Below are 24,122 nucleotides of genomic sequence, written 5' to 3'. Positions count from 1 at the left end.
TTGTGTTATGCTTTGGTGTTCTCATTGCATCATGTTTGTGCTTTGGACATGCATATATCCCTATGTTATTATGCTTCATTGAATGCATGTTCAGATGATCATTTACTTTGCTATGTGATCATTGTAGTCATTTCTATACTTGTTATATTATACTTGTCATTTATTACTTGCTTTACCTTGAGGGTCTAATGTGTTTTGTGCAAGTATTTCAGGGTACAAGTATATATATGTTCCAAGTGCATCACAGCTTCTCATCACTTTGAAGGGGAGAAATTTTAAGCACTTTTAGTTTATATTGTTTAAGTTTTTATTCAATATAATGTGTTTGTACCCATGTGCTTTTGTAAGCTTTTAGGGTTATGTTTTTATGCATTTTTGTAGGCTTTATGGTTTGTACCATGCTTTATGCAGCCTTTTATACTTTGTTTAATTCAGTACTTCTATATAAATGTATTGCATTTTCTTTTAAGTACTGTCACTCTTGTGCTCTTGTAGGATTTTTCCTAGATGCATATACTTAGTGTATTATGCATTGGTTGAGTGTTGGGCATACAAGTAACTTGCATTGTTCTTGTTAGCTTGTATGTTCAAGTGTTCATTCCAAGTGTGAATGAGCATTGTGATCACTACCTTGTAGTGATTGCTTGTTTGATCAAGCCATGGTTTGTTTCTTAACTCCATCTTTGCTTGATCACATATTGCTTGCTTCATATGCATTTCATGCTTTTCTACATACAATGATCATGGTGTATTGTTGTGTTTCAGGAGATTCATGTTCATATGATTCAAGTGCTTCACAGCTTCTAGAGTTAGGTGTGAGTGAGTTTTGTTCAACTGTTCCCAACTCACATGTTAAGTCTAGAGCCTGTTTTAGGGTTTTGTCACGGAATAGCCAAAGGGGGAGATTGTAAGGTTGAATTTATTCAACCATCTTATTGGCTTTATTCCGTGCTAAATTTGCTTGTAATTCAGCATTTAGTAACCCTGTATTTAGGTGGGTTTGATGTAAGGGTAGTGAGTGAGATAGAGTGAAGTTTGCTCAAGAGTGTGCAAGAAAACAGAGTGTCGCAGCTGGGACTCGCGGGTGACTCGCGGCTGCAAGCCGCCAGAAGCTGCACACGTGCCAAGCATGCTGGAAGATGAACAGTCATGCTAGGTAGAGCACTACAGGACAAAACAGGACAACTGGCCATACGGTTATCTCGCGACTGGATCTCGCGACTTAGTCAAGCCGCGAGGTCAAGCCGCGAGCCACCCCTGTTTTGTAAAAACCTGACGTTTCACATTCCTCTCCACTCCAGTATAAATACTCCTATTACCCACGATTGAAAGAGAGCTTCCAGAGAGAATTTTGAGAGAGAAACCCTAGAGAAAAACTAGATTGATTCACACACAATCTATACCTTAGAGACTCTTCAAATTCCTCAACTCTCTTCCTCTCCATTGTCAAATCCTTGAGAGGCTTTATACCAAACCAGGTTCTCACCATCATCATCTTTGTGAGTTTGCTGTTTGGATTTCTGGGAAGCAGTTAGGAAGGAACCAATCTTCATTGGTTGATGCTACGGTCTAGTAGCGGAATCCGGGAAGCTAGAAAAGAAAAAGGTTCGGCGCAACCTCGTTGGAGCAAGAAGCTTGGAGGGCTTAGGTGCACTAGGTAGATTAGGCTTGGAGGGTCTATTGCTGTCCTTGTATCCCAACTATATTTTCTAGTGGATTGATTACCGCTTGGAGGGCGGCGGAGAGGTTTTTCGCCGAGGGCTTCGGTTTCCTCTTCGATAACACATCGCGTGCTGTCTTTGTGTTTGCATCTTCCTTCCTCTCTATCTTTGCCTTTTTATTTATCTGCTGTGGATATTAATCTGTTATGGCTTAGATAGTATTTAATCAATTTCGTTTGATAGCATATGTTAAGTTTCCGCACACTAGTTGTTTGACATATTGCTTGAATTGATTAAGTTGTTATTTGGGGGTCTAAACGTTCAAAGGTGTTTTTGTACACGTTTTTGAACTCTCAATGTGTACTTTTTACTGACTATAGTATTAATCTCTTCCTTGTAGGTTATCCAAAATACTTTTAAGCTGGATGAGATGCTCAATGTCTGCTACAGTCAGCTAGACAATGAAAAGAAGAAACGGGCGTCGGCTATACAGACTTTGACATAATCCGAGCAGGACTTGGCTGATGCGAGGAAAAAGTTACTTGCTGAGGAGCAAGCTCGCAAGAGCGCTGACTCGGCCTTGGAAGGCTATCAAAAGCAGGCTGAGGACCAGGGAAAGCGCTTGTGTGAAGCAAACGCAGAGCTAAAAGCTGCCCGGGAGTAGGTTGCAGCCCTTAAGAAGCACTTGGAGGAAACCCAAAAGCTGAGGGAGCAAGCTGAGAAGTCTAGGGAGCAAGCTGAGAGAGTAAAAGCTGAGGCTGAACAGGCAACGAATGAGGCTGAGCAGAAAGGCTATGAAATCAGCGTGGCTGAGACGGAGGAGACACTAAGGGCAAAGGTGCCAATGGTATACCGTATCTACTGCGCCCAAACTTGGGATGAAGCCCTTAACCGAGCTAGGGTTAAGGCTTCATTTGAGTTAAGGAGGCCAGAGAACGTGTTCTACCCTGAAGCAATCCGCACCTCAGCCCCTCCATCCAGTCAAGCTGAAAACACTCCCTCAACCATTAACCCTAATGAGGAGGTTTTGCCTCCAAGTCTTCCTCCTCCTGGCCAATCAGAACCAGCTAAAGATAATAACGCCCCTCCAGAAGCCTCTTTGGACAAGACTGCAGCTGCTTCTGAGGCAGAGGTGGCCTCTTAGGGCTTCCAACATGATTTGGCTTCCACAGTCATGACAGCTGGGGAAGCAACTAAGGATAAAGAGGGAGTCACCACCTCGGAGGCAGACAAATCAGCTAGCCAAGCTCCAAAGCTCCAAATCAAGTTGAAAAAATAGGACTTATTTTGTAATTTGATTAGGGCTTTTGTAAGGATTCTTATGTTTATTTGCTTATTGTTATTGCCGTTTTGTCTTATTTTTGTACTTGTTCACTGTGTTATCTTAATTTGAATGGACTCATTTTGGCTATCTTTCGTTTGCAAGAGAGACAATAACTTATAAACACTAACAATTGGGGATTAAAAATGGGCGATAACCATTAATACTATGAGGTCTCAGGGAGACATCTTGGATACATACGTATTGTTTCTAATCAATTGAAACTTTAGGGAATGTTCAAAAGTTGAATAAAGTTGGGTCTATAGTACTTCAATTGTACATTAGATGATTTTCATAGGCTTAGTGGGGTTTATATCTCCAATAGGTGATTAAAAATCCTGTGATCTTAGGACGATATTTGAGAATTTGTTATCTTGGAATGCATAAGCCCAAGTGGCCCTAGCACTTTAATATCAAGAGGCTATATTAGTTTCCAAGGAACCCATTTAGTGACCTAATAGACTTCACAGGGTGTTAATTTCCACTAAGTTTGTGGTCCAAGGACCTGACATAATTTAGTTTCTATTTAATACTTCACAAGATGCAATAGGGTACTAATTTCCACTAAGTTTGTGGTCCGAGGACCTGACATAACTTAGTTTTTGTTTAGTACTTCAATAGATGTCATAGGGCATTAATTTCCACTAAGTTTGTGGTCCGAGGACCTGACATAACTTAGTTTCTGTTTAATACTTCAATAGATGTTATAGGGTATTAATTTTCACTAAGTTTGTGGTTTGAGGACCTGACATAACTTAGTTTTTGTTTAATACTTCAATAGTTGTTATAGGGTATTAATTTCCACTAAGTTTGTGGTCCGAGGACCTGGCATAACTTAGTTTCTATTTAATACTTCAATGAATGTCATAGGGTATTAATTTCCATTGAGTTTGTGGTCCGAGGACCTGACATAACTTAGTCGAGGACCTGACATAATTTAGTTTTTATTTAATACTTCAATAGATGTCATAAGGTATTAATTTCTACTAAATTTGTGGTCCGAGGACCTGACATAACTTAGTTTCTGTTTAATACTTCAATGGATGTCATAAGGTATTAATTTCTACTAAGTTTGTGGTCCGAGGACCTGACATAATTTAGTTTTTGTTTAATACTTCAATGGATGTCATAGGATGTTAATTTCCACTGAGTTTGTGGTTCGAGAACCTGACATAACTTAGTTTCTGTTTAATACTTCAATGGATGTCATAGGTGTGGAAACACAAGATGCATGATTAGCATAAATTAAAGGAAAAACCCAAACTATACTACTTTTATTAATAATAATACCTCTTGAGATTTTTTACATTCCAAGGATGAAGTACAGCTTTTTCATCTAGGTCTTCTAGATAATAGGCTCCTATTCCGGCTACTGAAATAATCCGATAAGGCCCTTCCCAATTAGGCCCCAATTTTCCCCAAGCTGGATTCTTGGTGGTTCCCAGAACTTTCCTTAGCACCAGATCTCCTACGGCTAATGGTCTCAGCTTCATATTAATATCATAGCCTTACTTGAGTTTATGCTGGTAGTAAGCCAATTGGACCATTGCATTCTCCCTTCGCTCTTCGATCAAGTCTAAACTTTTTTCCAACATCCCATCGTTACTGTCCGAGGAAAATGTACTAGTCCTTAATGTTGGGAATCCAGTTTCCAGAGGGATGACGACCTCGGCTTCATAGGTCATGGAAAAAGAAGTTTCTCCTGTCAATCGTCGAGGCGTTGTTCGATAGGTCCAAAGGACATGTGGTAATTCCTCCACCCATTTTCCTTTTGCATCATCAGCCTCTTCTTAAGTCCACTGACTATTATTTTATTAACAACTTCAGCTTGCCCATTCCCTTGAGGATAGGCCGGAGTGGAATATCTATTCTTTATACCTAAGTTTGAACAGTATTGCCTGAAGGCCTATCAAACTGAAGGCCGTTATCCGAGACAAGAGTGCGTGGAGTTCCAAATTGCGTAACAATATTCTTCCAAATAAACCTCTTAACATCTACGTCTCTGATGTTAGCCAAAGGTTCAGTTTCAACCCATTTAGTGAAATAATCCGTGCCGACCAGCAGGTACTTTTTGTTTCTTAAGGCTTTAGAAAAAGGGTCGACAATATCCAGCCCCCATTGCACAAAAGGCTAAGGGCTGGACAGAGGGTTAAGAATTCCTCCAGGCTGGTGGATGTTTGGAGCGAACCTTTGACACTGGTCACATTTTCTAACATACTCCTGCGCTTCTTTCTGCATATTTGGCCACCAATATCCTTGAGTAATGGCTCGGTGTGAAATGGACCTTCCCCTTATATGACTTCCACAAATGCCTTCATGCAGCTCCTCTAGGAGTGACTCTGACATCTCGGGATTTACACAAAGTAGGTACTACCCAGAGAAAGACCGTTTGCATAACTTTTTGTCCTCGGATAACCAAAACTGAGGAGTTTTCCTCCGTATTTTCTCAGCTTCTATTTTCTCTTCAGGCAAGGTGTCACTTTCGAGGAATTTCAATATGGGATCCATCCAGCTCGACGCTAGATTAACTTGATGAACCTGACGTACGTCCTTTTCTGGTGAAGTGGATGTATGTAAATCTTCGACGATTATCACCCGAGGAAAATTCCGTGTTGAAGAAGTGGCAACGGTTGCAAGGGAATCGGCATGGGTATTTTCACCTCGGGGGATGTACGACAAGATGAAAGATTCAAATTTCATTTGCATACGCCTAACTTGACTCAAATACCCATGCATTCTTAGATCTCGGGCTTCCAGTTCTCCTTTCACTTGGCCGACTACCAATCTTGAATCCGAGAATAATTCTGCTATCTTTCTACCCATTTTCTGATCCATACTCATTCCCATCAATAAAACTTCGTATTCTGCTTCGTTGTTAGTAGCCGAGAATCCCAACCTCAAGGATTTCTCAATGATGATCTCTTCAGAGGATATCAAAACTAGCCCCAATCCTGCCCCCCGATGGTTTGCTGCTCCGTCCACATATACCCTCCAGGAGGAACCGCCTTGTGTGGATATCAGACCAACTGATTTTTCATCCATGTCATTTTGCTTCATGTTAGCTTTTTCTGGGCACTTGGCGAACTCGGTTACCAAATCGGCAAGGACTTGGCCTTTCACAGAGGTGCGAGGCATATACTTGATATCGAAAGCACCTAGGATTGTGCTCCACTTAGCAATTCTTCCAGTGTAATCTGTACTTATAAGTATGGACTTGAGAGGTAGTTGAGTTAAAACAACCACAGTGTGGGCCTGAAAGTAATGTGGAAGTTTGCGTGTTGCATGGACCGCTGCCAAGATAGCCTTTTCTAATGATAAGTATCTCACCTCGGCTTCATGAAGGGACTTACTTATGTAATAAATTGGTCTTTATACGCCGCTGTCCTCTCGTATTAAAACAAAACTAACTGCATGAGGGGCAACTGCTAGATAGGTAAACAGCACCTCATCCACCTCAGGACTAGACATGATAGGCGGCCTGGATAGGTACTCCTTCAACTGCTGAAATTCCACAGCACACTCCTCGGTCCATTTAAATCCTTTCCACTTATGTAGTAGAAGGAAAAAGGGATGACACATTTCGGCCGACCTGGAGATAAATCGGTTCAAAACAGCAGTCATTCCAGTCAGGTTCTGCACCTCTTTTGGATTCCGAGGTGCTTGAAAATCGTTGATGGCCTTAATCTGATTTGAGTTCACTTCAGTTCCTCTATGAGTCACCATGTATCCCAAGAACCTTCCGGAGCCTACACCAAAGGAACACTTTGAAGCATTAAGACGTAGCTTATACTTTCTCAGTATTCCAAAGATGTTCATAAGATTTTCCACATGCTAGGACACCACTTTACTCTTCACTACGATGTCATCGATATAGACTTCAATACTTCTACCCAGTTATGGTTCGAACATTTTAGTCATCATCCGTTGGTAGGTAGATCCGGCATTTTTCAAACCAAAGGGCATCACTTTGTAGTGAAAGTTTCCAATAGGTGTGACAAAAGTAGTCTTCTCTTGATTGTCCATGCTAGTGGTATTTGGTGATATCCTTAGAAGGCATCCAAGAAACTCATCCTAGGATGACCAACGGTTGCATTCACCAACTAGTCTATCTTCGGCATGGGAAATGGATCCTTGGGACAAGCCTTATTGAGGTCCGTGAAATCCATGCACACTCGTCACTTTCCTGTCTTCTTCTTTACCACCACCGTATTGGTCAACCATTGAGGATAAAAAACTTCTTTGATGGCCCCAGCCTGCTTGAGCTTGGCCACCTCACTTTTGACAGCTTCGGCGTGCTCTTTTGATGGTCGCCAAGGTGGCTGTCTTTTGGGAATAACACAAGGATTCACATTGAGTCGATGACAAATGAAATTTGGATCTACACTTGGGGCTTCATATGGGCTCCATGCGAACACATCTACATTTTCTCTGAGGAATTCCAGTAATCTCTCCTTCTCTTGCAAAGGCAGTTTAGCCCTAACCTGGAATCTTTCCGGATCATCAGCAACAATTACCCTCTCCAAATCTTCACACTTTACCTTGTCGACTAGTACATCCAAGGGTAATGCTGGGGGTTTTAATTTCTATAATCCATTATCGACGGTAGCCGAGGTCTCTGTCTCTGCCTCTGGCCGATGTTGTATAGTCGCTACCAAGAACTGCCAAGCTGCAACCTGGCTTCCTACTATCTCCAATACTTGGCTTCCAGATGGGTACTTCACTTTCTGATGTAGAGTAGATGAGACTTCTCCCAGGGTATGAAGCCAAGGTCTGCCCATAATAGCCATGTATGGAGAGAAAATGTCTACAACAATGAAGTCCACCTCCACCACATCCATACCGGTTTGCACGGGTAGTCTAATCTGTCCTTTTGGAGCGACCATCCTTCCCTCAAAACTCACCAGAGGGGAACTGTAGGCTGCTAAGTCCTCTGGCTTCAGACCTAGCCCCTTATACAAATCTGGGTACATTATATCAACAGCACTACCTTGATCAATCATCACCCTTTTGACATCGTACCCACCAATTCTCAGCGTGACCACTAGAGCATCATCATGGGGCTGTATGGTTCCAATCTTGTCCTCATCCGAAAAGCCCAAAATCAGGGGAACATCCACCCTGGCTCTCTTCGAAGCTTGGCAATGATCCTCAGCCGGAGGTCGGAACACTGACAGTACCCTGGAAAGACAAGCTCCAGTACTCCCTGGGGCAGCAAAAATAACGTTTATCATACCAAGGGGGAGTCTTGAAGAAACGTCCCCATGCATTTCTGAGCCTGCCTGGCTTACCCTACCATTGGAATGATGCAAGAGTTGCTTCAATTTCCCCTCTCGGACTAACTGTTCCAAATGGTCCCATAAGTTTCTGCAATCCTTCGTCGTGTGCCCATGATCCTGATGATAGTGGCAATAAAGGTTCGGGTTGCGTCTCTTAGGCTCTCTTGCCAACTTGTTTGGCTATTTAAAAAAGGGCTCATTCTTTATCTTCTCTAATACTTGCTGCACCGGCTCCCGAAAGTCAGTAGAACTTGATTGCCCAACGAAGTCTTTCCGAGGTCGGTTACTATTGTAACGGTCCGACTTGAAATCCCTCATCTCCTGAGAGATTACCTTAGCTTTTCCTTTTCCCTGAAGTTGGTCTTCTTCTACTTTTCTGTACTTATCAATCCTATCCATCAATTGGTGTACACTGGCAACAGGCTTACTAGTTAGAGATTTCCTTAAATCATGCTCGGTTGGGAGGCCAGCCTTGAAGGTACTTATGGCCACATCATCATGCTCTCCCTCTATTTCATTAAACATTTCCCAGTATCTATTTGAATAAGCCTTGAGAGTCTCGCCATCTCGCATGGACATAGACAGCAAGGATCCCAAAGGCTGAGGAACCCTACTGCAAGTGATAAAACGAGCGCCAAAAGCCCTGGTAAGCTTTTTGAAGGACTCAATAGAGTTGGCCCTTAAATCGTTGAACCATCTCATCGCCACCGGACCCAAACTTGATGGAAAGACCTTGCACATCAAGGTCTCGTCCCTGGAGTAGATAGCCATCTTTTGTCTAAAATGGCTAACGTGTTCTACTAGGTCTGACCGGCCATCATATAGGGTGAATGTAGGCTAGTGGAATCGCCGAGGAATGATCGAATTTTCTATATTCCTTGTGAAGGGTGATTTGGAGACTTGGCTTAACGCTTTGTTCATAGCGTTGTTCCCCAAGCCCCTACTAGGCGGGCTTTTGTACCTATGTCGATGGTCGTGCTCCTCTTCATAGGAGAAAGTCTCATTAGGCGGAGTTCTGAATCTCTGCCTATAACTAACTCCATCCGTCTCCTCGGATGATGGTTCGGAGCAAGGTGGGGAACGTTCTCGCCGGGCATAGCACAACTCTCTTTTCAACTCGTCAATCTCACGTTGCAGGTTCCTGTCATTTTTTGCATGGGAAACATGACTCTTCCCACGAGAGCGACTTTTGGTGGTATGAGTTGTGCGCACACTCCCCTCACGGCCTTCTCTCTGTTCGAGACCCCGGTGCTGATCACCATGCTGGGAGCCCCTTGACTTTGCTTGGTGTGGGTTGGCATCTACCTGATGTGGTCCTGCTGCGTAGTGATGTGGACCTGCTTCCTCCATCATGAACGTTGCACCGGATTTCTTTTAAGTTAGATCAAGCTCTTCCCACAGATGACGCCAATTGTAAGGACTTAATTTGTAACGATCCCAAATTCGTATTGGATTCGAACGTTAAAGGCCCAAATAATAAATTTGTAGAGCGTGGATGTCAAAGAACTAGGTTAACTCCAAAAGAAAAACGATTAAATTTAACGTTTATAGATGGATTAACACTAATATAACGATCAATTTCTCCGTGAAATAAGTTCAATTCTTTGTTTCATAAGGTTTTCTTCTATGTACTACTCGTTTAGAAGTCCCGATCCCTTTTCTCAATGCATTCTTCCATGTTATATACTGCCCTCTTGGTGTCATCTTCACCATACACGTGTAGGTTGGGTTCGGGGGATTCCTTCCTGTCCCATCCAACACCTCTTGGAACCTCCAACCAGCAGCTGTAAGGCTGCCTCATCACTGTTCAGGCATCACCTCCACATTAATGTGGTCAGAGAGTTGGTTGAGAGGCAATTAATACGGAGGCAGCTGTTGTTAAAGATATTTGTTTACCTTTTCTTTTTTACCCTTGGTCCCATGTCCCACCTTCAGTGGTAATGTAGCTATGAAGCGTGTTTGCAATAATGTGGCGTTCAGGTCGTCCTCGGACTCATACTGTCGAGAAGGATTTTGTCCTCGGACGAATACTGAACTCACCTCACGTGATATCTACTCTCCTTTTCATTTGGTTACCCTTATACCCTGATATGGGTCTCTTCGGACAGTTTTACGTCCTCGGATAGGCCACAGGCCCAGTTAACATGATTTTAATAATTTATTGATTAACCGCCCCCCACACACACACATATATATATATATATATATATTAAGGTTATGACACAATAGTTTTTAGGAAAATATAGTTTCCATAGATAGTTTCCAAAAGTATGTCTAACCCAAAAACAACATTTATGCAACATGTTATTTTTCAAAAATCCCATTAAAAAGCTACTTACCTCGCAACCGCAAAAGCCTAATTCTCCAAGCTCCAAAGAGATTAGCTAGAACCTAAACAATATCAAGTAAACCTATTACAATAAGCATAGAGCTTGAAATTGTATCTAGCTACAAATTAGGAATTGCAAAATAAGCACTTAATTAGGCAAGCCTAATATTTAACCTCATCAATAATAATATATTCCACTTCCAAATTTTCTTAACAAATGGATTCACAAGACATAAACTCCAATTTATAAAGTTAACCCATTTATATCATCTCCAACATCATGACTAGTTTCCATAAAATTTACACTACATCATTAAGAGACCCATGAAAGCAAAATCAAAATCAAAATATCCTCCAAGACAAGAAATTTAGAACTTCAACTAACTCCAAATAAACCCAATGGCAATGAAAAAAATTAAATTTACCAACCATCACAAGTTATAACTTAAAACCCCTAAATTTTCCACCATGCATAAACCTTAAGTAGTCATCATTAGCACAAATTATATACCCACTCATCAAATAATTCCACCAATACAAAACCCATACATAAAAACACATAAATATCACTTCCAATATTCATAAATCACATGGGTGTCATTATTAAAGCTTAGATAAAAATAACCTCAAGCAAAAGTGTAAAACCTACTAAAAAGATTAGAAAATTTTACCTCAAATAAAAGGGATGATGATGCTTAGGGGTTCCTAAGGATTTTTCAAGTGGTCTTGCCAGAAAATGATGGTGGAAATAGTGATATGGAGGTACCAGCGGGAGAGTTTGAAGGAGTGAAGAGGAGTGTTCTACTGAAAATGAAAAAGAAGAAAAAGAAAGAAAAGAGAAGTAAGGAGAAGTGAGGAGCCGGTCAAAGAGAGTAAGAGATAAGTGAAAATGAGTGGTGGGGAGTGGGGTTAGGTGGGGCACGTGAGAACTTAAAAATCTGATCTTTTACTTTTTTTTGTCTGACTGGGATGTTACAGTGGCACTTCTTCCAGTAGAAGTGGATGATGCTAATGAAGAGAATAACCACAATAATAGCACCCACAGTCTTAATGAGATCAGTGCTCCATGATGGCCCAAAGGAGTGAGTTGCCATGGCTATGAGAGAGAGAGAGAGAGAGAGAGAGAGAGAGAGAGAGATCTAAGAGTTTGAGAAAATGAGAAACATATGAGAGAGGGATGAGAGGAAGAAATAGAGTTCGAATAAGTCATCTTCAAAGTCACTTTGAATTAATTTCGTATTCGAAGTTAGCTTTCGAAGAGAAAGTGATGTTTGATTGGATGATTAGCCCCGTATGTAATGCTATTTGTATATGGCTGCCTTCTGAGTGAATGGCTTTATTGACTTATTGCAACAAAAAGTTTTGTTGCAATAAGTTTCAAATGTACTTTATTAACCTATCACAATAAAAAGATTTGTTGCAATAAGTTTTCAAAGGTACTTTATTGCAACAAAAATTATTGTTGCGGTAATCTATCACAACAAAAATATTGTTGCAATAAATTATAGCAACAAATTATTTGTTGCAATAAAGTATTTTTAATAATAATAAAATTATTTTATTGCAACAAACTTAATGCAACAAAAATTTATTGCAACAAATTTTTGTTGTAATAGTCTATTGCCATAGACTTTATCGCAACAGTGGGCAATGAAAATATTTCATTGCAATAGAGGTTTATTGCAACAATATGAAAGCTTATTGCAACAAAAAATTTCGTTGCAATAAGACTATTTTCTTGTAGTGAAAATTCCTAGCTCCGCACTCTATTGAGAGTTTCAACTTGATATCATACAACTTTTTGTTGGTTTTTATATACTTATTGGAGTTTAAAATATGAAAATTTTCTTAAGACATTATTTTGTGTGTGTGTGTGTTGTGAATGCGTGTGGGAGTGTCTCTTAACTAATATACTAAGAGCATCTCCAACAGATGTGGTAACTCTATTTTTTGGAGAGAAATGGCTACTGTTCACGCTCCAATGGGTTCGCTATACACAAAACTTTTTTTTTTTTTTTTTGAAGTTGCTACAGTGCTTTCTTAATTTAGTAAACACTGTAACAACTCTATTCCCTTATTTTATCTTAAAAAATTGAACAGTGGTATTTTTATACTAGTCTTTCTCTCTCATCCAAATGTTTTTCCTTCTTCTCTATTGTGCTCTTGGTTTCGGTTCAGAAAGCTCTCTCTCTTCAAAAACTCCTCTCTCACAAAATCAACCCTTGTCGCTGCTCTCTCTCACAAAAAACTCACACCGTGTTTTTCACAAAAGAACTCACATCGTGTCTTTCAATTGAAGTTCGCTCAACCACCTGTGACGAAGAATGGATTTTTGAAAACATTGGCTCAACCTTGAATATCGGTACCCAAAATTTTGATTTAATAGGGTTTTTGTCATGTTTGAATTTATTAGTTTATTGTACGAGTTGATGATTTGGTGGTTTTGAATGATTTTCTATTGTTCTTCACCACTATCTGGGTTTAGGTTTTGGGTTTTTGGTTCTTTTCTCTCTGTTTGTCTTTCACTCTGTTCTTGATATTTTCTCTATTTTTTCTATTTAATTAATCTTATTAGAGTTAATAAACTAATCTGATTCCCTTTTACACACCCAAACCAAGAAAAACAAAAAAACCCAAACAAACAAAACAACAAAAAGGAAAATAGAATCGTTTTCCTCATTTGATTCCCACCTACCTAAATTTCATGCCTTTATACATTGCTTTCCTTTGCCTCTTCAATAATCAAGTCAGTAATTCAATACCCAATTTTTTATTTTTAGAAAAGAATTCATCTTTAACTATTATTTTTTATTGTTTATCAGTAATATTTATGTCTCTGTTTTTTTTTTTTTTTTTTTTTTTTTTTTTGGTGTGGAAATATTGAGAATCTGAATTTTCGGTTTTTTTGTAGTTGAAATTGTGATGGGTTTCAAGCTCTAATCAAAATTTTTTGATCCAGTGATTTTTTTTTTTTTGAGTTGAGGTCAACCCTGCTGATTGTGGCTGTGTTCTCTGTTGTGTTGACTTTGAAGAATTCTTGGTAATGGCAATGATGTTTGATCGCTGAATTCATATTGGGTTTTGCATGTTTGTCATTTTTGCTTGGTGGGTTTTTGATATCTATGTGGTTGGAATGGTTTTTGGAAAATGTTTTCTGGGAATTCTTGTTTTTGTTCTTTTTAAAGAGAATTGTCATAATTTCCATATGATTCTTTGAATTTTTGTTTCTGAATGTGATTTTCATTGATAATGTGTGAATATGTGTGTTTCTATAGCTAAAAATTAAAAAAATGATTGACAAATGTATGAGTTGCTGTTGCATTGAATTTTGTGGGCCATGAATTAAAAAGTAGTGAAAATCTTAGAGTTCTTGTTGCAATTGACTTGTGTAGTTGTGTGTGTGTGTAAATAATTCTATGAATGAAAATGTAAGTGACTAATCTAAGAGTTCATGTTGCATTGAGTTGTGTAGTTCTAGAAGTTGTAATTTATGCTGCTTGGTTCCATGAGATTTTGTGAAAATTGTTTCTGAATGTACAATCTTAATTGTGAGATCTCGTGTTGTTAATATTTTGGGCTGAGAATGAAAAATTTATGGACAGCTTTGAGGTTGAGTTTTTTAGAATGTGGTGATCATTGTAGTTTTGTTTCACAAGCTCGAGCATTTAGCCAAATGTCTCCACCCTAAGTTGACTCCACAGCTAAGAAAGTACGTGGCAACAACTTCTCTATAGAAGAAGACGTGCTTCTTGTGTCCACATTTCTCAATGTCAACCAAGATGTAGTGCAAAGCACTAACCAAAAACGCACAACATATTGGTCAAGAATTTGGGAGTATTACCACCAGTGGAAGACCTTCACTTCTGAGCGTACGGTGAGTTCTCTAACGAATCGATGGTCAACGATTCAACTTTGCACCAATAAGTTTTGTGGGTGTTTGGCACAAATTGAATCAAAGAATGAAAGTGGTAAGACTAATGAAGACAAGGTACATTTTATAAAGAAATTTGTGTTAATTTGCTAATTTGTTCCAACTATTTCAAAATAGTAACTATAAACTATCTGTTAATTTTTTAGCTTAATGCAGCAAAAGAGCTCTATCAAATATTGCAGCATACCAAATTTCAATATGAACATTGCTGGAATTTATTAAAGTACTCACCAAAATGGTTGGCTATTGGTAACAATCAGCAACCAAAAAAAAGAGGGAGATCTGAGACATCTTCACCTTCTAATCTAGAGTCAATAAGTTTAGAGGATGATGGTATTCCATAAGTTCCAATTGTAAACTTGGAGAGACCAGTAGGGGTGAAGGCCGAAAAAGAAAGATTGAAAAACAAAAGTCCAGAGAAGGCATGACTTCACATATAGAAGACATATTGAATGTCATGATGGAAGAAGGAAGAAAAATAAGTGAGATGAAAATGGCTTGTATTGAGAAAGGACATCTTGTAGACCAGGAGCATGAGATGGCACAAATTCAACTTAAGGATAAAAAACTTGAAATAGCAAGAATGAAGGAGGACAATGAAACAGAGAAATTGAGAATGGAAAAGCTAAAGGAAGAAAAAGAGCTTATGATGATGGATGTAAATATGTTGTCTTCAGTGCAGCAAGAATATATTCGTCAATGCCAAATAAAAATCCTTGAAAAATGAAGGTCTTGTTCTTAGACTATTATCATTATCAATGCTCTTATTTTTTATATGATTAAAAGAGCTCTTTAAACTTGTTTTGTATATTGGGTCTCTCATTTTTGTTTTGCTGCATGATTCTATTGCACTATTCATTTTGTTTTGCTACAATGTGATTCTATTGTTCTATATATGTATATCCAAGGTGATGGTAATCTCTGCGACACATGAAGCTGCGTAATTTCATTTTGTTTTACAGCACATGAAGCTGCGAAATTTGCTTTAAACTTTGTTTTCCCCTTCTATTTTTCTGATGGTAATCTCCCCCCCTCGCTTAAGGCAGTTTATAAGGGAGATGCCTTTGCTTGTAGTCCTTCTTAGTTTTTTAATGAAATTGCAGTTTATCCAAAAAAAAAAAGAAAAAGAAAAAAAAAGGTGGTGTTCAACCTTATTGTATTAAAGCTTTTGTTCAAATTTCATGCTTCCCATATACATGGCTTTCGTTCAGATTGTGTGTGTGTGTGTGTGTGTGCGCGCGCGCGTTGCCCATATATAGGGGTTGTGTTTGTGTGTGCTGCCCATATACAGGGGCTTTCATTCAGATTGTGTGTGTGTAGCTTTAAAAATATTATTGTTGGGAGATTTAAAAATATAGCTGTTGGGAATGAATAGAAAAAGAATAAAAAAATATTAAAAAAAGAATAAAGAAAGGTTAAAGAAATAATGAAGAAATAATATTTAAATGAGATAGAGAATCTGTTGAAAAGTAGATTTGAAAAAGTGGGTAGCTAAAAAGTATAAGTTACTGTTTATTTTCCAAACAGTACAAAAATTTGGAGAATCTGCTAGAGATGCTCTAACAATTCGGCCCTCCAAACTAAAATTCTCGACTCTGCACTCTATTAAGAGTTATCTTGTCTTCCTTCCTTAGTAAACAGAAACTTCAACCTTTGGCCTTTGTTACCTTTTATTATATTAAAATACCAACCCTCAACAATTACAATTAAATTTGTTATGGAATTAGTCCAACGTCAAATATTCTAACATATATATACAGCCGTAGGATCACGCTCATATTAACCAGAAGGTACACCTTATATTGAGTACATGCTTCTCCTTTGTCACAGCTGGTGGGTACAACTCCTCAATAGAACCAACCAGCTGTTAAAGAGGGGAAACATATACTCGATTCAAGATGGATTTTTCCCATATTGACATGCGGGACATAAGGAACCAGAGGCCTGTGTTATGACACGTATATCTACGAGTTTTAAGTTTTGTGCGACAAAGTGCATGGAGTTCGTATGTTGTGTCGTATTTTTATTTTGGCCATGTTTAATAATTAAAAACTAGCAGTGTTTGAGGCTTTGAGTCAGACACAACTTTCTTCGATCTCTTCTCTCAATATCTGTGTTTTGCTCTCTTTTCTTCCTTTTTCTTCGTACAAAGTTCCTTAATTCCAAGAACCAGATCTGGCATGTCTTCGATCTTTGTACGTTTTTTTACATGACTTTTCTGTACCTACGGGATTATCTTTTTTTCCCTGCAAGCATGATGCATCAATTCCTTACTGAGAAGTCTGAGATTAATGTTTTTCACAGAAACCTCGTTCCTTTTACTTAGGGCTTCTTCGTATTCTGGTTAATATTACAATATTTGCAGGTTACTATGGTTATAGCTGCCATCTATATAGTTTGATGGGTGACAAACTGTTGATCTTCACTGATGGCATGCCTTCACACTTTGATGTTCTTTCTGATCTTCGCTGGCTGGTAAAGTTTGATCACTACTAGTTTCAATTTCTCACCATTTCTTTCTTTCTTTTCTTCTGTTTTGATGATGTTTATTGACTAAAATTTTCTTTTATGTTTATGATTTATTAATCAAATAATCACACACACTAGTTCTTTTGTTACAAGAAGAAATAATTATAAGTGGTTTGATTTGATCACGAGCTTAACTAGTACTTTTCCTTTAATTGTTTTATCTTATATGGCTGTTTTTTAGCACACTTTTTTTCCTCCCTTGTTCGCCTTTTCTTTGAAGCATTCCTCGTTTGATTGATGTTTACAGAGCTGGTATATGTCTCAACCATTGAAAAACAAATGACATGCAAAATATGAGTTCAAGTAGCTAGGGATATATCGCACTGTGTTAGGTTTAGAGGATCTTTTAGTTTTATATATTCTAAACCCTAATAGTATGGGTTTGAGCTTTTTAAAATAGAAACGCGTGGATTCGGTACTAGTCAGTAACCAATGTTATGCACGGAAAGTTTATTAAATAATTTTTAATCTTTTAATTTTTTTTAATATAAAATTTAATAATCAAGGTAATTTTTATAGACAATTATTATAATTATGTTTTTTTTTTCAAATTTTTACGTAATTAAATTGCATAAGGAACTATATACTTTATACCCTAAAGGAAATATAAAATAGAAAGATTCTAATAGGATTTTAAAATATATAATAGAATTTGACATCGATTATTATTATTATTATTTTTTAAAACAATGATGTGTAAATTGTGAAAACTCAAAGATTTTATGTTAGAAAAATATTACAAGATCAACCAAAATTAAAATATATTTGTTTTTAAATTAGACTATGACCTAATCATGCATTTGATTTATTAATTTTATTATACAGAAAGAAAACTAAGATTTCTTTGTAAAAATATATATATATATATATATATATATATATTTATATTAGTGTGCATATCTTCTCTTTTAAAAATCTATAAAGAACTTAGGTTTTCTGATACCACTTGTACTTTTTTAGATCCTTTAACACAAGTTGTTTAATCTAGTTATTTAGCAAAGTAATTACTTAGGTAAATTATTTAAATCTAGGTTAACACAAGTAAATCATATCAGGTAAAAAATACGGAAAATAAAGAATACAACGATATGATAACCCAGGAAAACCAAACCGGTAAAAAATCTGGGGAGGATTTAACCTAACTATCCTTAAGGTAAAACAGATTCACTATGAAAGAATTGATGTTTTTACAATAGTGACTTAGATTACTAACATCTTATTGCTACCTTGAGTAAAAAACTTACTACCACGACCACGTGATAGCTCTGAGTCCACAGACTATTTCTTTCTTTGATCCACAGCAACCACAAGTGCTCCCACTTGTGTTTTCTTTAAGTTCTTGAAACAGCAACCGAAGAGATCACCAAGCTCTTGGCATCAATCTTGATCTTGATAACTCTAAGTATGTATGAAGGTAAGCACCTCTAGATCTCACAAGAGATTCACACACATAGCTTATCAACTACTTTTAAAATGTGGCTAGAGTTTTTCCTTTTATACTTGAAGTAAAATATAAAACCCTACACATTATATGAGCTTGGGCTGAGTTGGAAAATCTGTAGAAAAAAAAAAAACAATCTGCAGGAGTTTCAATCAATCGAGTTTGATTTTCAATCGATCGAGCCTTGTAGAAATTGAATAGTAATTTCTTACAATTACTCGATTCCAACTTTACACATAACCACACTTTGAGCAGCCTAAATTTAGACTAAATGTTTTGATCATGGTTTCTCAACATTACACATTGAAGTTCTAATATATTTAGATCCTAAAGTCTTAGAACCTAACACCACCATATCTTATCTCTAATCCATAAACAATATGCTAATGCATTCCAACATTCAATTGAAAGAATTTGGAAAAAAGAAAGTGGAAGTGATATGCTGTTAAACGATATTATGTGCTGTCTTGGTTTATAAATAATTTTTTGGATGGTTTGAAATTAATGCTACATGATTCAAAAATGGTGTACTATATGAATTTCGCATTTATTTTTTTTTTAATGTTTTGAACATAATCAAATATGATAACACAGTAATACTGATTATATTTGGATTGTATTATAAATATCATTTACTCCAATCTAGTGTAAGAGTATTTACAATAACTAATACTTGAATTTACTCGAATTAAAACAACTGAATCCGATCTACTCAGATAAATAAGTGTTTCTGAAATTTGTGTTGGAATTCTATATAGTGCCAGTTTGTTTGCACTTTCAAAAGGAAAAAAAGCGCTTTTTGAAACCCAAAAAGTAATATAAGCGTTTGGTTAGATTTTAAAAGTAGCTTTAGCTAAAAGCTGTGTTTTGAAATTGTGAAGGAAGAGGACTTTGGTAGTGGGCAGCTCTTCGGAGCCTTTTGTAAAAGCTAACGCGCGTTTCATCAATATTACTGTTAGAGGCAGTGTTAAATTACCAAATTGCCCATTGTGCTGGTACAAAGGTCCTCTCCATGCTGCTCTGCTATAGAACTCACCTTAATTGATATTTAATGAAGTTAGAGAAAATGAGAAGCAGAAAGAAGATGAGAATCAGAGAAAGAAGATAAGGATGGGAGAATATAAAGGTGGAAGAAGGTCCTCTTTGTGTTGCTCTGCTACAGAACTCACCTTAATTGATTTTTAATGAAATTAGAGAAAATGAGAAGCAGAAAGAAGATGAGAAGCTGAGAAAGAAGATAACGATGGGAGAATATAAAGGTGGAAGAAGATAAGGGTGAATGGAAACGTGTGGTTGAGAAGAAAAAAAAAAGCAAAAAAAGAAAAAAAGAAAAAGAGTAAAAGGTAGAGTGGGATATGTGTCCATGCAAGGAAATTTACAAAATGAAAATTACAATTGTATTAGGACACAATAAATTATCACAAAAGTTTCAAAACAGTTGAGGTATCAAATCTTTTATTCGACTAGGATTGACCACAACTAAAAACAAATTGTATTGTGAAAATAATGTTACATTTTATTGTATCTCTGGACTTTTTAAATTAGTGCTATTTTCTTTAGAAAAAAAAATAATGTTATTGATACAATATTTTCATAACAATCTCATAATAAATTTTACATAGTAAGTTGTTATTGGTTCTCATTTAGACCTACTAGTAACATTATTATTTTTTTATCTACCATTAACAACTTGTCATATAGACTTTATTATGAAATTTTTGTAAAAATGTTGTGTTCATAACTTGCATTAAGAGAGATAATTAAAATAAAGAATTCTCTTTTATATATATATATATATTTAGATTTATATCTTGTCCTTTTTGGTAATTTACAATTCAAATCTCCACTTTTATAAGCCATTTTTCAAAAAGCATTTTTTAACAGTTTTTACCAAACACTCAGTTTTTTCAAAAGCCCAATTTCATACTACACTTTTTGAAAACCCCACTTTTTCAAAGAGCTTAGTTTCAAAAAGTTGAATCAAACTCACCCATAATAGGATTAAGAAGATGATGGTTTAACATGTAAAATATCTACCCAATGTGAGTTTAGAAAAGTGCTTTATTTATTTATTTATTTTTTTATATCCAAACCTGAGTCACCTTACAAGTTATCATTCTTGATTCAAGGCAAACCCTTTTTTGTTTAGTCTTATGATGTAGCATTAGCTCACTTGATAACGCATAGGATGACTCCTACGCTTTGATGAAAAATTATTATATGCTTTAATATATATATTTTTTCGATAAGTTATTATATGCTTTGATAGAAGGTCGAAACATTGTAGCATTTATCTCCACTAAGTACCTTTGTGGCGATGATAATTGATAATCACGCTGGGAAGTATTCGTCCGAGTCACAAATCTTGTTTTTTTTTTTTTTTTAGCTGAATAAGCTTGTTTGTTTATTTATGATATAGGATTTGCTACTCATAGTATTAAAAAGCACAATATAATGCCATTAAGAATAAGACATCAACATAATATTATCAAGGACTTCGACCAACTTTCTTAATTGCTGTTCTCTCTCCTCCCTTATCCTCTCTTTTCTCTTCGGTTCATCATGCGTGCAAAAAGAATTTGTTTATGAAATAAAATAATAGTCTTCTGATTCTTTTCCTAGAAAAATGATAAACAATAAAAGTATAGCGGCAAACGAAACAAACTTTGTCTATTAATAATAAAAGTAATCAAGTTTAGCTAGAATTCAAACTAAGCATACAAATAATTTTCAAACTCGAATTTGTATAAAAGTTTGAAAGCTTAAACTTGACTTAATTCATTAGTCAAGTTAAGCTCAATGTGAAGCTTTTGAGTTTAAGATCTAACACAAGTACATGTTTAAGCCTACATTAAGCTTAATAGGTTTGGACGAGTGATCTCAATTCTCAATTAATAAAATTCTTAGTAAGATATAAGTTTATTTGACCCTAAAAAAAAAAAAAATAGATATAAGTTTATTTGTCAAGCTCATATTGAGTTTATTATCAAGCTCATTAATAATCATAAGCTCACCAAATGTTCACGAGTTTATTCATAAAGAATAATAATAATAATAATAATAATAATAATAATAATAATAATAATAATTATTATTATTATTATCATCATTCTTAGACTCTATTCATTTATTAACAAACCTAAAATTGAAACTCAAGTTTAGTTTGTTTATTAGCAAACAAAGATGAAATTGAGTTTTTTTTTTTTTTTTTAATCAAGTCAAGTTTGAGCTACTTATTTTTTTTGCTAGGTAAGTGCAGGGGATAAAATTCTTGAGCAATAGGTTACAAAGGAACCCGAGTGCTACTTGGCTACAAGACCATTGGCAAGTTTGAGCTATTTATAAATGAATTGATATATTTATAATTTTATAACCCTGAATTATTTGGTGAGAGCAAAAAGCTTGTGTCTAACCAATAAAATAGGTATCTCAATGAAATATAGATCTGCTAATAAAAAATTATATTATTTTGTAGAAGAATATAAAATATAGAATATTTGTCAAACTCTAGCATGTTCTTATATAATAAAAAAGTTTAGCCCTATTCCCGTGATCAATCAATATTTGTCTTTGTATTTTGATTGGCCAACAATTTCGATGATCGTGCTGTTGCCTAGAGAAAAGATTCTCCTTTTTTTTTTTTTTTTTTTTTTTTTTTTTTTTTTTTTTTTTTTTTTTTTTTTTGAGAATCGAAAGATTTCAAAATCTATTCTCTAGGCAACAGCAAAAGATTTAAAAAAAAAAAAAAAAAAAAAAAAAACTCTCATAGTCATAGTGATAGATGAAAAATTATTAGATACTCCTAGAGTATCATAAATGTATACTCTTTCTTCTCACATGAATGGTGAGTTCTACCATGAATTTAATTAATAGGATTCACCATTTATGTGAGAGGAGAGAGTACACGTTTATAGTACTCCGAAAGTATACAATAATTTCCCTTGATAGATATGATCTAATATTAATTGTATACATACTAACTAAGAATTAAATTATGATACAAAATCCTTTTTATTTATTATTATTCCATGAAATGTGATTTAAAGTATTATCATTCCTGGGCTGGGTTGAGCGTCCCAACAGTTGGTGCCCCCCGCATATGATAACTGCGCGTTTGGGAGCATCAGTGATCAGTTTAACACTTTTAAGCCTGGTTTGGATACAACTTATCACGTCTGCGCTTTCAAGTTGTATTTTTTTTTTTCCAGCCGCTATTGTTGACCAAGTCTTCCGTGAACAGTACACGGATGCACTGTTCACAGATCCACACTTCACTTTTCAATAACTTTTTCATTAAAAATGGGTTCCACGGTATTATTCACATATTTAAAAATTATTTTGCTACAGTGTTTTCAGTTTTCAGTTTCAACAAAATAAGTTCTATCCAAACGGACCTTTACTTTCAGTTTTTATTTTTTTGTCTCAACTTTTATTAAATATTATTAAGTTAATTATTTTTTAATTTAATTTTTTTTTATCTCACCTTTAATGAGCTATCCAAAATTACCGGATGCCAAACTCATTCCTATTATTTAGAGATGGAGCACAACGTTTGATATGGAACTAATGAAATATTTTATGAGTGGTGGTTATAACTTATAAGAACACAAAAGTTTTTGCTACAATTTTGTCATAATTTTAATGTGGTATACTGCGAGTAGTCATCACTTTTACATGGAATCACTATTTTTATTTTTTATTTTTACCATTTGCACTTTGTCACATTACAGTTTTGACAAAAAAATTGTGAAATAATTTGTATTACTATATTGTTTTTGTATCCTAGACTTAAGGAAGGAAAAAAGTGTTATGTTTTTTTTTATCTTCTGTCCCACTATTTGTATACCACTTTAATATTCTATTAATAATAACTTGTCATGTATTCATTTGTCTTTTTTTTATTATTATAAAATAACCAAAGTTTCCCATTAGTTTAAAATGGGAAAAAAAAAAAAATCCAACACATAACAAGTTGTGATTAATAGAGTATAAAGTAGAACACAAATAGTGAGACATAAATTTGTATTTGAAACCAACCACAATAAAATAACTACTCCCACAACTATATATATGTTTCACTTGTAAGCAGGTTGCGTTATTCCTTTTTAGGTCATGTGAACCTCAACAACTATTGTATGTATCATATATTTTCTCTCACAAAATATAAGTTTCACAATGTCATGCATATGCTTAACACAATATAATGCGAGAGAAATAATATAAGAAAGTCTAGAGATACAATAAAATAATACAACTTTTTAACAACATATATCCTTCTCTTTAGTTGGGGTGAATTTGGCTTAACATTTTTTTATTTTATTTTAGCCTACAATAAACTGCCACCTGTTATAAAAATATTATGATATTTTGTTGTGCTCAAGTAACAACTCAAATAATACACATAACATAATCCAATATGTATCTGTAAAATAGTTGGTGGTGCTAGAACTTATCATACATAAAATACTCAAAAGAGTAAATGACTGCTTTTGAAAACGTGATTGCACTGAATCCTTGTCCCCCTTATTGCTTTTTTAATTTATTATTTATACTTTTCCCATGATAGACGTGAGTCGAAGTGTTCCTTTTGGAATATTAATTATATGCTTTATTTTCTTTCCACCCACCAAGTTC

General features: G+C 35.8%; 1 protein-coding gene across 1 annotated transcript; it reads right to left on the bottom strand.

Annotated features, from left to right (window-relative positions):
- Nucleotides 1-5,352: 5,352 nt before the first annotated feature.
- On the bottom strand, nucleotides 5,353-6,705 carry LOC115966627. Its single transcript, XM_031085827.1, has 2 exons — nucleotides 6,391-6,705; nucleotides 5,353-6,234 (listed from the first exon to the last, which is right to left on the bottom strand). The coding sequence occupies exons 1-2, from the start codon at nucleotides 6,703-6,705 to the stop codon at nucleotides 5,353-5,355; spliced, it is 1,197 nt and encodes a 398-aa protein (XP_030941687.1).
- Between the last annotated feature and the right edge of the window lie 17,417 nt (nucleotides 6,706-24,122).

This window comes from Quercus lobata, chromosome 11 (genome assembly GCF_001633185.2).
Source record: "Quercus lobata isolate SW786 chromosome 11, ValleyOak3.0 Primary Assembly, whole genome shotgun sequence".
Taxonomy (NCBI): domain Eukaryota; kingdom Viridiplantae; phylum Streptophyta; class Magnoliopsida; order Fagales; family Fagaceae; genus Quercus; species Quercus lobata.
The sequence above is the reverse complement of the archived record's forward strand: the minus strand, read 5'-3'. Positions and strand labels throughout refer to the sequence as shown.

What these genes read in the sequence shown, in the direction of transcription:
- LOC115966627 (XM_031085827.1), bottom strand. Translation starts at nt 6,705, where the DNA reads ATGGTGACTCATAGAGGAACTGAAGTGAACTCAAATCAGATTAAGGCC. An exon ending in TAGCAGTTGCCCCTCATGCA is followed by an intron (nt 6,235 to 6,390) that starts GTTAGTTTTGTT and finishes CATTACTTTCAG; the next exon opens with GCCCACACTGTGGTTGTTTT.